General features: G+C 40.3%; 1 protein-coding gene across 1 annotated transcript in view; it reads right to left on the reverse strand.

The window, feature by feature from the left end:
* Syn2 (Syntrophin-like 2) overlaps positions 1–15,742 on the reverse strand; it is a 370,128-nt gene extending 354,386 nt beyond the window's left edge. Inside the window, exons 1-2 of the mRNA XM_071584778.1 lie at positions 15,380–15,742; positions 15,162–15,242 (exon numbers count right to left, since the gene is read on the reverse strand). Coding sequence (XP_071440879.1) covers positions 15,162–15,236 — 75 coding nt within the window. The 5' untranslated portion in view covers positions 15,237–15,242; positions 15,380–15,742. The remainder of the gene's footprint in view (positions 1–15,161; positions 15,243–15,379) is intronic.
* Between the last annotated feature and the right edge of the window lie 304 nt (positions 15,743–16,046).

Below are 16,046 nucleotides of genomic sequence, written 5' to 3' on the forward strand. Positions count from 1 at the left end.
TTGGACATGAGCATTTTTTAAGAGGGAGCAAACAGCGCGGCCCCACAATACTCCCGTCAGTGATATCCACGTCCCACCGACGTGTCGGCAGAATATATTTCATACGAAGTTATTCATCTAATGCCCATATTTTTCATGAACAATTCCGTCGAAGGCCATTCTCATTTAGCGCTACGGTGTCACCAGTCAACGACTTGCTATTCTATTCCCAGTAATCTAGATCATTCTAGCTTAAAACTCCCACGGTTAGAGAAAGGTTCATTGCCTCCACCGCGAGAAAGATTTTTTTAAGTCGTGGTTCGTGTCATCTACAAGAAGGAAATTCAAATCAATTGCTATCCTTCCAAAGTTCTCCTTTACTTATCCTATGAATTTCGCTATAACTGCTACATTTTCGGTCCTCACTTCTTCACTCTTGTCCTCCAAATGAAATCCCACTTATCTCGCCATGAACACTCGCACAGAAATGCATTCGGAAATTAGAACATGCACAAAGGTTTGAGTGTCTCTAACCACATTCATGAGGTTCATACTGCCGTTGGTTTTCATTTGAATTATTCGATCATCCGTTCGCTAAACCCAGATTGGTTACCAGTTAACAGTGAGGTGAACTTAACGGCATGTTCAAATATAACATACTACCTTGATCAAAAAGTTCCCGGAATAACCACCGTGTGGCGCTCCCATCGTTCCGATTTGAGTTCTGTTTTTTTTGTTAAATTGGTACATCTGTTGTTGATATTCCCTTTAAATCTTAGTGTCATAACTTGACATTTGCAAAAGTTACGTAGCCAAGAGTACATCTATCTCTGTGTGTGTTGGCGATTTTTTACAATTGCAGAAATGGATTTAAATTTGCAACAACGAACTTGTATTAAATTTTGCGTAAAAAACGGATTTAGTGGCGCACGGACGTTGGAAATGTTGGAAAAGTGTTTCGGCAACGATTCTCTAAAAAAAACGGTCGTTTACCAGTGGCACGAGCGGTTCAGAAGTGGTCGTGAGTCAATCGAAGATGATGAACGCAGTGGTAGACCATCGACATCGAAAGTCGGTGAAAAAATTGATAAAGTAAAAGAAATGTTGGTCAATAACCGCAAATTAACCATCAGGGAAATAGCGGAGGACTTGAACATTGCCTATGGATCCGCCCAAGACATTGTGGTTAATGATTTGGGTTTCCGTCGTGTAGCAGCAAAGTTGGTGCCAAAAGACCTCAATTTCATGCAAAGAAGAGACCGTGTTGACGTCGCAAAAGACATGATTTGCGAGGCTGAATCCGATCCCACATTCATCAAAAGGATCATTACTGGGGACGAGACGTGGGTTTATGAGTACGACACGCAATCCAGACATCAGGCAAGTGAATGGCGTTCACCAAATGAGCCGAGACCAAAAAAACCACGTCGTTTTCAGTCAAAAAAGAAGGCAATGCTGACGGTTTTCATGGATTACAACGGTGTAGTGCATCATGAATTTTTGCCAGAAGGCCAGACAGTAAACAAAGAGTATTATTTGGGCGTTATGAGACGTTTGCGTGAAGCAATTCGCCGAAAGAGACCAGAAATGTGGGCAGAAAACTCGTGGATTTTGCACCATGATAACGCACCGTCGCACAGTGCTATCATTATTCGTAATTTTTTGACGAAAAATGCAACAAATACCATCCAACAGCCACCGAATTCACCTGATTTGGCTCCCTGTGACTTCTTTCTGTTCAATCGAGTTAAAAAACCATTACGGGGAACGCGTTTTAGCAGCCGAGAGGAAGTAATGGAAAAATCGCAGGAAGCACTGATGGACATACCGAAAACCGAATATAAAAAATGTTTCGAGGATTGGATCAAGCGCTGGCATAAGTGTGTTGCAGTCGATGGGGATTACTTTGAAGGGGACAATATAGATTTAGATGAATAAACTTGTATTTTTAATTTTCTGAATAAATTCCGGGAAATTTTTGATCAAGGTAGTATTAACTTATTCAAATAGATTGAACTCAACTCTTAAGGTATTTCAAGTATAGTTTTAATCCAAGGATTATGATAGCAAATTCTAATTTTAATTATACACTCCTTTAATGTCTCGTACGGAAAAACGTCCTATGGCGTGTCGAAAAATCTTTTCTCGTTTTTATTTTTTTTGCTATTAGGTATTTTACTATCACTTTCGATACCACCCCTTTCTAGTCTCAGTTCGACGGATGTTTAGAGCAGCATCAATATGGACTTGGTCTTTGTAGTCAAATTTTCTGGAAATTTTCTTGAATTATCTCTTTTGAGTCATGAAATACACCTTAAGCGACCAAAATACTAAAAAAGTTTGACATCACAATCCCTCTCGAATCCCTTCTCAAAATCTTACAAATTCGACTATAAATCAATAGTAAATTGCAAAATACACAGAACAGACACAATGTTCTGTTGTGGAGGAGAAATATTATTGAGTAGTGATCTTTTGAAAAGATGTTGATTACCTTTGCATAAACATTATTTTTCCTAGTCCTTCAAAGAAGAATGTCCGCCCTTGCCGAAATAGGCTTCACCCTCCTCGCCAATATGAAAATCCGCTGTAAAAGCAGTAGTGCCAATACGAAACCTGGCAGTTGATTCGGATTAGATGAGTTGAGGAATAACTTAAGTAAAGCATTTTTCTCCAACATTTATTTTCCATTTAATCCTATATAACAAAATTTACTTGCAGTTAAATAATAAAGAAAAATGCATTTTTCTCATGAGTACACTGACATTCAAGAGTTCAGTTGAAAAATGAACATTCTCTGCTATTCGTGTTATTCTTTCACAAGGATTGAGGATTATTTTAAATTTTAAACATAGATGAAGGAATACCACAAGAGTATATAACAATTTAAAAAGAGGAGCAGCGAAATCAGTGAATAGAGGAGAGCTTGAGCCATTACCCGTACCTTCATACGGCTCTGATATGAGCTTGAGTCGACTACGATTATCATTTTACCTAGGTAAACATAGTATGATCGGTAGGTATGTATATTCTAACAGATTAAATTTGAAACTCGCGGAGACATGTTAGCATGGAGAAGATGGCTCGGGAGGGGAGTGATAAAGATCTAAACAAGACTTAAAATATCATAGGTAGAGATTTCAGACAAAAGAAAAGGCCAGGCCGTCCTTGGAGTTGATTCACGACCAGTTAGGAGACGGGTAAACGCTACTAACATTTTCTACAATTGTCGAATGCAGTGAAAACCAGGAATAATCGCATCGAATCCTTCGACGGGCATTACACGTGGTTCAATGTTGAACTAGTGGTTTTTATACGTAGCGTTCTGCTTTAAAAAATGACCTCAACCGTCGGTATAACTGAAATCAAACGAAACGGCAACTCGATCGACAGAGAATGAATGCAAATACAACAGCGGCAGGCGGGGTTTGGACGGTGGAAAGTGTCATGGACCCATTTTTATGATGCAAGGCGGGGAAGGAGGGAATGAGCGAAAGGGAGGGCGGGAGGAAGAGTGAGAGAAAGAGGGAAGAGAAGGAATGGGGGAGGAAGGACTGAGGAGAGGAAGCCAACGCGCTTCCCGTTCCGTGGGAAAAGGGGACAGAAGAGTGGAGAAAAATAAACCCCCCCCCCTCTGGTAAAAACAATCTCGCCTCCCTCACTCAAAAACGAAAATTCCACGCGAGTGTAGGAATGGACGGGGAGGGAGGGGGGCTGGTGGAGGAGAGTAGGAAGGGGTAGGAGGACCAAGCTCCACGGGCGACGGCAGCCGGAGTCCTCGGGAGTCGTTTTCAATGGGGACCTCACTAAATCGGTGGAGTGCGGGGCGAGGAAGGCTTAACATGGTTGCCACCCCAACGGAGCAGATCCCTAAAGCCGTAGTAGCAGTTTGGAGCCGTCTATACCTTGCGTCTTAATGTTTTTTTGTCCACTTCCGACTTCCAAAATCACAGTTTCTCACGAATTTCGACCATTTTCCTGAAAATTCAACAACAAAAATGGTATGTGTGCCACTGCGCTACTATTGGACTTGTGATATTTCCGCACTTAGGAGAACGAAATTAGGTCGTTTTGAATTTATTCGCAATTTCTTGCAAATTTTCGGTGGCCAGGTCCTCCTTATCCCTGGTCTGAGGATATTGATGATGAAATCGTACATTCATACTTCTAAGAAGTTCATCATCGAACTTCACAATTAAACTTAGTATTGCAATAGAAGTAATACTTATTCATTCTCCCCATCGATATAAATTTAATTGCTTAGAATGACACCGGGGTGAGAGTGGGAAGAGTTTCGCAGATTAACGTGGCAGTATTATAAAATACAAGAGGGACTGGTTTAAGATAATTCGAATGGTTTCATTATTTCGGAAGATTAAGGCAAAACAGCTTACCCATTTACATCCCTGGGTAGCATCAGTGTCAGGCTACTGACCTCAAGTTCCTATCCGAAGGGCAGCTGGGGAGTAAACCACACAGCAGACCTACGAGCGACCTTCATTAATTTCGTAACACTGGTGATAAGGCTACTTAGATGGTTTTGACATGCCATTAGACGAACGGAATACCTTACTGACTTAAAAAAGTAGAAGAGGAGATTACAAGAAACAGAACGAGAGACTAGTACTCGGTACAAAGCACGAATGATGTAAAAATGGAGAGCGATGAGGTGGTAAAGGGTAGACATGGACTACAGATGGAAGGTAGGCTCCAGGTATCAATATTCAGATGAATAACTGTTGATGGCAGCTTCCACAGCTTTACCGTGGTATGTAATAGTCCTCCCAGTCTATTATTGTATACCACGGTGGAAATCAATTACCATCGAATAATTGTTCAATTATTTTATTATTTATAATCATAAAAAGACATTATTATCAAATAACTAAGCACTATCTGGTAGTTAGTCGGGGATCACTCCCCCCGGGAGAGTATCGTACGAAAGCAAAATTTCATTGAGGCGTTCTCCGCAATGCAGACAGCCAAGAACCAGAAGAGCACGGAGAAATAGTTCCACTTGCAGGAGTCGAACCTCGTCTCTAAGCGTAGCAAGGCAGTCCACGCCACATTAATCCACTACCCCAGGCCAAATGTTTTCACCGAGGGAAGTTCCGAGGTCACGGTTGAGACTTTGGCCGCGCCCTCCCCTTGCCACTTGGGAGGGGGGATGAAATAATGGCGGAGGGGGAGGAGCGGAAATACGCAATAAACTCTCGCCGACATAAAGAAACCTCAGGTCACACTTCGTTGATCTCACGACCCACCAACCAAGACTGCAATCCTCGCGTAAGCATCAGAAATTTTACCCGGAGCGACACATAAAACAGTAACTATCCTCACAAACTGTCATAACGTGGAAGATGGCGTTGAAAGCAACGATGCGAGGCATTCTGGCATTATCAAATCTAAGAGTATAAATTAGGAACTCAAGTCTCGACTGTAATAATGTTAAGGGAGGTAAATTGAAATGAGAAGAATATTACTTCAAAATATTTTCAAATTAATGCCTACGCGTCAATTAAATTTGACTCTACTTTAATCAGTCTATTACTCTAGAAATATTACGAATTTCGCCAGGGTCAACATTCACTACCATATAATCCCTAAAAAATAAAAAAATCCGATATAAGATGGCACGCTTATTTTATTCTTTATCACAATGCAACATGAAGAATAGGAAGAGAGTGTTTTTAAGTCTTTAGCATACTCCATTTTCAAATACCCACAACACGATAGCCGATCTTTCCTTTCTGGGTTCTGCCTAATGTTTTCCAGTGACTGCAGTAGAACGGCAGTTGACGTTTAGGGAAGGAACGGGAGTTATTCGAAGGGATGGAATGGCTGAAGGAAGGAGTGAGGGGATGAGAAGCCTCACAAACAAACATAAAAACAAACGTGGAGGCGCCACGCGAGTCGAATACAAAGAGCGGAATGCGACGATGGCGACGGTCCGATTGCTCACGGTATGGAAATGCATCTCAGAGCGCGGTTTTAAAACGACCCAGCCGAGCGGGGAAGAGGCTCGAAAAAAATATGCTCAATCGGTTCGCTCCAACAAATTAGAGTGGTAAAGAGGCGCCGAACAAACTAAAAAACAACACGCGGTTCCCGCAAGGGGAAACTGAGGGGGTGAGAGCTCATTTAATCGAGGCGCATACAACAACTTCCCCAGAGCCGCCTTTTCTAAATTCAAACATACACACAAAAAAAGCAAACGGACTCCCCCAAGCTTTTAAAAACAATTAGCAAAAGCGAGCACGCGTCAAATTACCACAACTGCCAGGGAAAAAAGAAGACCCCTTCGATAAGTAGAACTGAGTTGGTGTTGTTTTATTGTTACGCCAACGACGTGTCTCCCGTTTTGCTGCTACATTTGCCACAATGGTGGGGCGCTCTCTTTCAAAAAAGTTAACGCGGTAATCGGGAAGTAAATTATAAGATTTTTCCAAACAGATGTAGCAACTGGATGAACAGGTAATTTCACTCAAATGAAACGCGGGCAGGAAGAATGATATAAAATGGGGCTAAATGTAAAAATAAAAAGAGAATTGTCCCCGGTAGCCTCTGACTTTCAATGAATCCTTCAAAGGAAAAGTGAATTTATTTATAAAAATAAGCTTTCACCATCATTGTTATTCGCCATACAAAATTTTCTTCGCATCTTCTATTTCGTAGTTTTCTGCTATCTCCGAGATGACTAAAATCGATGCTTGCACTTAGTGAATTTTGCAAGTAATATGTAATGCTTCTCTCTAAACTTGTCAGATATATTCAATATTTACTCACTAATGTGACAAATCATTATAAGTACGAGAAAAAATGTATTTATATACTTCATTTATCGTATACATATTTCCTGGATCACAATGCAAAACATTCACTCGACAGCTAAACTGAGTCTTGGAAGCGTAAATAACGTCCACTCATCAAAGAGGATTCACGAATGTGAGGATTGAACGTCGCATAAAATGTTCGATGCGTTAAAACTCTTCACATTTTAATATAGTGCACCAAAAATCGACACAAATAATTGAACCAGCATTATAACTGGATCAGATTCCGTTTCACTGATCTAGTGTGATTACGTACATTTTGCAGCATACAAATGTAATAAACAGAAGATTCCAAGCCACAAGGACTGTAAGTTGAGACAGCCTTACTCACTTCTTCCTTTCGCCCTCGCACTCCTCTCCCGAGATGAAATATTTGCCATCACCCTAATTTGGCGATTTAACAAAATATAAATTAAGCTCCTGGTATGAGCAATCTTTACGCCCCCTGGAACTTCAGGGCAGTGCGTGGAACTTCCATGCTGTTATCAGATCGATAAAAACTACTCTTCCGAATGTTTGCTTGCTGCCTCCTCAATTATTCAAACATGTTCTCCGCATCTTCATTCTCAAGTGCGCTCACTGTCGGAAAACCGCATCAAATATCTGACGATGAGCAACCAATCAGAGTTCTAAATGAAATATGGGCGAGCGTTTATTCGGGCCACGAAACTTTGAGCCTTTTTAAGTCCACTGTGAGCAACGCGATAATAGGGTTCAGCATGCTCCGAAAGTTGGGATCATAGTGCACCTTTGGCACAATCAAACAAAACCACATGTGCTACAACACTTGAGCGATGGCGTATTCTAACTCGCAGACCTCGGGCAATCAGTCAAGCTGCGTTGCCCACAGGACTGGCCACACCGGCCCTATCCGACGTGGAGGGGGTGAGAGAGTGATGGGTAAAGTTTACGATTCTGTCACGTTCGATTTTTTCTGCGAAGCCATATTTCGCACAGCGCCCTTGATTTTTCTTTCGCACACCATCAGGGCGTTCAAATCATACGAAAGTTTGGCATCAACGTTTTCCTCCAGGTCTTTCTCTTTCTTTAGAGAGGAAGTCGTAATAAACCAGAAAAATTCTGCTTTCTGCTGGATTTCAAAAAACTTTTGATTATGACCCAGATTTCGATTCATTCGATTAAGGTGATCACCTTAACGATGATGATGTCATACATCAAAACCTTGGTAGAAATTTAAATTTCATTTTTCATCCGTTGATATAATTTTTTTATCGTAAATTACATTAGTCCGTGGCAACACACCTGAATATTCTTGTCCGCAATTTTCGTAAGTATTTCGTAGTTGCCGCTCATTGGAGAAAATGTTGACAGGCAGCGGAATTCATGAAGTTGCAACAGACGGGCGGGCATTATGTAAGCGGGACAGAGGAAGGAAAAGACATGCCTCTAAGAACAAAGTATATAAAATAGAAATATTTATAGAAAACGAGGAAGGTCAATCGAAACGCGATAGATAGTGTTTTTTATGGGTCACGACACCTCTAAAAAAGGTAATAAGTTAATAGATGGCCGAGCATTAATAATGTCGTAGGAAAAAGCTCCATGGCATCACTCTAAATTTTCTGCTGCGGAGAAGAGCGTCAGATCCTTGCCCTTGTTTGCCCCCCCCCCTCCATCGTAGCCCGTTTCCAACGACTACTGGGAAATAGAACGCCGATCGAAGAAACTACAGAACTCTCGCCCACATTAGCTCACATACTACACGAAATATTCTTCGAGCAAATCGCGTCTAACAAATTCGGACCCAGCTTTCAAATCCAGGGGGAGGTAATGAAACATTTCATCAACTATGTTAGCATGTTCAGATTCACTACGACACTGGAAATTATCTTGAGGGAATATTGAGATGACCTCACTCCCTCTGGAGAGGCGGTTGCGAGATGTAGCCTGAGGGTTGCCGACGGAGAGGGATGCACGAGTGGGGCTGGAGGACTGCCTCGTTAATCATCATCACTAGAGGGTATTCGCAAGTGGCGTGGGACCGGCTTAAAAGCAAAGGGCGGGGCGCCTGCTGAAAGCTTGGCCGCGCGACACGACGATGTATCACAATGCGGTGTGGGGGAATTTCAAGGAACAGAAATATAGAGCCCCTTTAAATTCAATATGCATACTCAACCAAGTACGATGATAATAATAATCGAATGAAGGACGATATTGTCGAAATGGGGGTGTTTTACACGCATTCCTTGCAACTTCTCGCTCGATGAAATAAAAATCACCAGTTTTCACCACCTCCCCTCTTTTCGGTTAGAGGTTTACGTCTGCACCGAAGCATCCGTGTAATCACCAGTATATATAAACGTTCCTACCGACATGCCGTGGTCAGCACATTGCCGATGTGCATTCGTCTCCCAGACGCCCCATTTATATCGCAACGCCGATATTATTTCTCTTTCTGGAACCGATGCTCAAAGTGAATCATCGCAGCCGAGGGGGGTGGTGGTGGTGTGGGAGGTATTGAATGAGAGGTAGGGGAGGGTATGACGAGGGCCTGGGGGCGTGCGGAGGAGGGTGTGGTTCTTGTGTGGAGGAGGGCGTGCCCAGAGGGTGCTCCTCGCCGAGTGCTCGAGTGCCCTCAAATGCCATTTGCGTCCATCCATCGGCACGGCCCTCTCGACACGCGGTCGCTAAGCTCGAGGGGGAAATCCAACGGGATGACAATAAATGGCGGAAATTTTCCTAATCCTAGGGTGAGCAATTTCGCACTGACGACCGAGTCCCTAATACCCTCCGACTCTCGTGCATCGGGAACGGGGGTGAGTTTCAAGTATTTATTCAATTAAAACAAACTTGCTTGATCTGAATTCTCATTAATTACTATTCTGGAACAGAGCTGCTGCACATAGCATTAGGCATAAAGCAATAACTGTTTCTCAAAGGAGCAATCCAATTTAAACATGCTCGCAGGTACATAACTCATAACAAGCCTCCAAATGTCGCAATAACAGTAATAAAACCACTCCCGCCAGTATATGTTCCACATGACGCGGGTACTTCGTTCGTAGGAATTGGCTTTCATGCTGAGAAATGGATTCCAGGTTTAAGAGGCCCGAAAATAAGAGTCAAAAAAAGTCAAAATATACCTATAAAACAGTTTCCGACTTCGTTTATGAATAACTCAAAATATACTAATATTGTTTGACCTACCCGCCAGAGATCATACATCGCTCAGGTTTTTACTGTTTAAAAGTTATTCTACAATATCATATTTGCTAATTATTGTAATTAAATGGTATCAAGTAATTCATCATAAGTTTAATGTACATTATTAATTAAAGTTTAAGTGTGGTTAAGTCAAAATTGCCAAATGCCTGGAATCAGGAGTCGAAGTCGCAAAATGGATGAAGAGCACGAATATTCCCTATGCTCCGCCTTGGTAAAACAAAACCCTAAATAGAAATTTATCAAACTGTCACAATATCCACCAATTTTATGCTAGATAGGAAAATGTGATTGGTGAATTTCAATCTAGCATGTTATTACGGTAGAAGTTCAACAAAACTGTTCCCTATCTAGGCTGGGTGATTTTTACACCTTACGATTCACATTACACATTTCCCTCAATTTGACAATTCGAAAACACATATGTGCACTCGGTGTTTACGTACTTTTCCATTTCATTATGTACATAAACCTCTCTCTGATATTACATGAAAAGCCTGAATAAAATCTGTCATGTCTCTTTCAGTATTTCACGAGCCGAATGACAGGTTAAATTATTACGATTCTCTAAACAAAGTGCCAAATGTCTCGGTTGATGCTCAGGAAAGAGAATGAATGGATTCGAAGATTTCCAAAAAAAATGCAGAATATCAGTCACGAACAACTTGTAAACCTTCACTAGGTCCCATCGAGGTTAAATAGGAGTGGGTTCACCCTTCATACTCTCATCTCCTGCATCTCCTAATTCTAACTACCGAAAATCGGCCACACATGGTAAAGATAAATCCTAAATTCACATCCTGTATTTTCAAGATACGAAAACTCTGTCGCATTATGTAATGGAGAACTTTTCGATTTGAATTTTTTATTTCAAAATATTATTCAACATTCAACTTCGTCAACAATTCAAATCCATCCTGAGTATTTCGTTCCAATGAGCTTCGACGGTTTCAGCCACAAACAGCCCAGATTCATTCTGCAGGCTAATATTCCACAACAAACATCCATGCCTGAAAATATAATAATTCGTGACCGACGTATGTTTTGCATATACCTTCGGCCAGGAAGTGATTTCATTATTTTGAAAACAACAAGGCATTTAGCAATTATCTCCATATATTAAAAATGATATAAAAATGTAATGAAAAATGCAAATGTTGAAACTACGACCATTTTAAACTATTTTTGAGCATATCTCAACGTGAACAGAACTAATTCTTGAAGCATAAGAAAAACATTTATTATTTTCTTTAATAATGATATCTGAGTGTACTTCATGTCATATCCATCTACTATTAACATCCAACATATTTCAATAAAGTACAAGTGCTAGCTACTAATTAATATAATAAAGAGGTCATTAACATTTTAAAAGTTTAATATGGGTTTCCTGAATTGCATGGAAGAGACGGGAAGGATTATATCAACCAGAGAAAGCTGGTCAGAACACTTTTAATATTAAGGAGCAGTAAAATTAAATTGCAAGAAACGTAAAAAAATACCGCTCCCGAAGATTTGATGTGAGCCATTTATATCCGGGCCCAAGACAAATTTTCGTCAGGTTCCTTTTTTTGCCATTGAGCAAAAAATTATCTCCCGAAGTAATGAGCGGAACTACACAATCTGCTACTCGCCGTAGTATCTCTGCGAAAATAATCACTCTCTTCAATCCGCCACACATTCCCAATAATGAACTTTGCGCCCGCAAAACAAGATAATAAACGCGAAAGTGGAGCGATCTATCGAAAATGACTGTTTAGCTCATCATCAAGTCTTTTAATTGTCACTTCCTGTCTTTTGCAGTCGCCACATTTCCTGTGATTGGCCAGGCTTCCATATATCTCGTGCAATTTCTCGTATTTTCCTCCATGGAAATATTTCTGGCGCCTTAATTTCTTTTTAATCAAACTCTAATATTTTCAGGATAATATGTGATCATGCCTTATTATGTGAAAAACGCAGTTTCCTAAAAGTTCTCACAATTTACTCCGTTTCAACGATTTTTGCTTGTAATTCTCTTTCAGTGGGTTCAAAGTTTTCTTTTCCATGTCCAGCTTGCTTTTGAGATTCTCCTTTGGTATTATACTTCAAATTCCTAAGTCGCTTTTTCATAGCTTCATATTCTTGTCTAAAGTGAGCGAAATGGAAACATTCAAATTCATGCATAAAAATCTAATTTAATAGTAAATTTATTACACTATAATTCAAATAGATTCCAACATTATATGGATGTTTTCTTTGCTATTGCTAATCTTATCCCCTTTTAATTACTGCCTCTAGCTATAATGCCGCTCAGTTAAAAGGAAATTACACACCTTTTAAAATTATTTAAAATTGTTGTAATGATCCCCGCAATTGTTTTCATAACATAAATCGCCGTTTCCCCGATTATATCCTCATACATTTGAAACTATACCATACAAGCGAGTAGTTCATATTTTTGACATTAATCGCAATCTCCATCATGCCTGTGCATTTAGCATATTTCATACATAAAAATGCAGAAATCTTTGAAATACATGTTTCAATAGTAATTCGCAACACAAAATTAGCCAAGAGTCACATCATCTACAGGCATTGCATAAATCAATGGCCATCGAAGGCCAAAACACAGGAAGGGCGGACAGGAACCAGGGAGGAAGAGCACGAGTTTTTGAGTAATTACTCCATAATTCTATTCTGAGCTTTCGTACAATGAAGATTTTTCTTCGTAGTGTATCCCTTAAAGAGAATGATCAACGCATTGGTATTAAAATATGTATATTCAATCTGGCCGAGCAAGCAAGTGAAACTTTGGTTAGGCCAGCGCCCGCTTCTGGCGCCGTCCTTGCATTTCTGGCAAAAAAAGAAAATCTCAGCAGACTAGATAATAATGACGGGCATCACGTTCGCCCACCGCCTGGCCTAGAGCTGTGGATTTTGCGGGACTTATTCTAACTTTATCTGAGTTTACAATGCATCGACGTCACCTGGAGGATCAATCAAAATACCAAATGCTAAACCATTGTGTCTCAGTTTCTCGTCTTAAATTAATCCTCAAAAAAAATAATCTTTTTTTCCGTATTTCATACGAATATATTAAATTTTATGAGTTTCATACTGATCACATAAAAGGTTTTTTCCATATGTATAAGCTTAACAAACGAAAACATGAGAACTCGCATTAAGCGTTCCTTCCATAGGAAAAATCACTTTTTATCGTAGCCGATTATGCGTCATGGCCATTTACATCGGTCCGTATTTAGCTTCTTCGAAGTCCCTAAATGGGTTATTTTTCGAACTCACGACTATCACAGAGGCAGAAAACAGCGTCAAGAACATTTGGTTAACTCTGATTTACTTAAAACAAATGGTTCTACCCTTCAGGTCCTACATCTTAAGTGTAAAAAAAGAATAATGGAAGAATTTTCGACATAAACATTCTCAAAGGTATTCACTTCAAATTTCTCGTGGCAAATGAGTAAAATGACTAGTTCGGGTAGACGTAACTCACAATCCTATTAAGGTAAAAATCGAGTCGTACGAACGTGAAATAAGTAAGGAACCCGAGTTCAAACCCGGTTGCTTCTCACTCGTGCTAATTCCTTTCGTTGCGAAAGGCAAACTTTACAAGGCGTTCCAAGCGCCTGAGAGGAAGCACGATAAGAAATTCGCTACCGTGGATCGGCGCCGACGAACACGACCGTGTCGGAAGGGGGCGTGTAGAGGGTTGGGGGTGGCGGAGGAGGAAGTGACGCAGGGAGCGGCGCGGGGAATACGGATGGCGGCGGGAGGTAAGAGTGGATACGTGCGGCGGACGGGTGGAGATTACGTGCCGCGAGGGGGTGTGACCGCGAGAAGCGGCCGGGGAATGCGCCAGCGGCGATGCACGGGCATGCCTTCGTACAAAAGAAACGCGAACCACGTCCGCTGAATTCCTTCAGAGCACGCGAATCTGAACATTCGTTTGGAACACGCTGATATCAGATTAATCGCAGCGGAAAGTGGCACTGACCATGGATCAAATGATCGCTAAGTTTACCATGCACTGCGCAGTCCTTTAATTCAGTTGAATTTCATGAAAAAATACGGAAACAGATTTCACAGCCGACTGGTCATAAAAACCGATCACAATTGCGTATGGACAAGAAACAAAATGATTGAAAGTTCGATATTCGTTACTTTTATTTGAGGCACTTTTTTCATTCCCATGAAAAATTATGCAAATAATGAAACTGACCCCATGTTATAATTTCTCACACCAAGAATTATCGTCCAAATGACAAAGTATCCTCCGTTGAGGACATGTAATTCATTCGAGCAAGGCGATATTTTTTACGTATTTTCCTATGTAATGGTAACGAGGCGTACCGCATTTTTTTCTGTAAATGACAAGGCGGCGATCGTTTAATAACAGCAAACAAGATTTTTTTTAAACACAATCTAATGGTAAAAATGAATACCTCAAGAAACCTATACGAAGTAATCCTTCCTCAAATTAGACTTATTTTTCTTGCATTTAAGTTAAAAAGCCAGTTTCTTCCAACTAGAGTTTCATAACATAGGTTTCCCTTATATGGTCACAAAATTGAATGCGACTTCGAATCTGTGTCTACCGCTGAAATAAGACATAGTGTATAAACAAAGGTTTTCCTCGTCTTTCGTCCAAAGTGACGGTGGGTATCTTTTTACTGGAAATTGAAAAATGTTTACCATGCATTATATAAACGAAATGAGAGTACAAGGTTACACTCCACAATATTAATTACACCACGATCTCAACCTTTATCTACACTTGAACTCGCACAGCTCAGATATTCATCGACAAATAGATCTCATTACCATAAATGAAAGAATAGGAGCTAGAAAATAGAAAATACTCCATAGAAGTGAACCTGAGTTTTACGACGACCAATCGGCCGGACGTCAAGGACCCAGTTCTAAATCCAATCGAACCGAATGGTTTTATAATCCAAATCTGTCCCATTTCATTTGCTACAAGCTAATAAACTGAAAACACTTATGCTCACTACTCCAGAAGTACGTTGTTTACTATTACACAATTTCAACGCATCTGAATGAGGCAGCAGAGCGGAGCGTAAAAATATTGCACCGCGCCTAAACAAACTATGTTATCCGCAATCCGAAAACTGATATTTTACTAGAATATTATCCATTGTACATTACCTTCATGTTGTTCTCCATTATTTCTTCAATTGGGGAGCCCATGTTGTTTTGTGCTGTCTGTTGCTCGCAATTCATCGTGCACTGCGAAAAATAACAGGATGAGAAAATTTAGCGCAACTTATTCCATCACATAATCCATAAATTTGCAAAATATGGAAGGTATATAAAATCAAAGGAAGCACATTTTTAATTTCAGGCCCTAGTTAAAGTATAATCACCTTAGAAATGTATAACCATATTCAAAAATCCTTATCCCTAATAAGCTCTTACAGCAATGATTAGAAGTAAAATTAAATAAATAAAGTGAAACTCAGTCAGAAGATTCGTTCAATAGTTCGCAACAACAGCCTTGTTGACGTATGCCTTGCTGACACGCACGATAGGGACAGATTTTCGGCGAGTTTAAAACATAACACTTCACAATCCTATCAGATTTGTTTACACTGGCTTTAAAACGCATTGGCAGCTTATGATCACATCCTTTATAGAGTAACACATAGCACATTTTCAACTATTTCAGAAAAGCCATGAAGGAGAAATTGTTCCTCTGCGTAATAACGAACGATAAACAACATTTGAGTAACAACCTTGCATCGACTGCTTGACGTTACAGCCACTTCTGCACTCAATTGTCTCGGTAATGGCGCGCTTTGCGGGCAACGGAGGAACTTCCAGAAAAGATCTTTAGGATCTGTAACCTTTTGTACTGCCATCTTGTGAAAACTATTTTAACTTAATATATACACGATTTTAAATTTCGTAATTAATATTGTGGTTATTATAAAATGTATTTTTTTGCCTTGCCCTGTAAAAAATCATCCGTGCACTTTAAAATCACATGTCTAATTTTTTAAATACCTTCTAGAAGGTCTACATAGTTAAGCG

This window comes from Hetaerina americana, unplaced genomic scaffold, assembly GCF_022747635.1.
Source record: "Hetaerina americana unplaced genomic scaffold, ioHetAmer1.1.p SCAF_2, whole genome shotgun sequence".
NCBI lineage: Eukaryota > Metazoa > Arthropoda > Insecta > Odonata > Calopterygidae > Hetaerina > Hetaerina americana.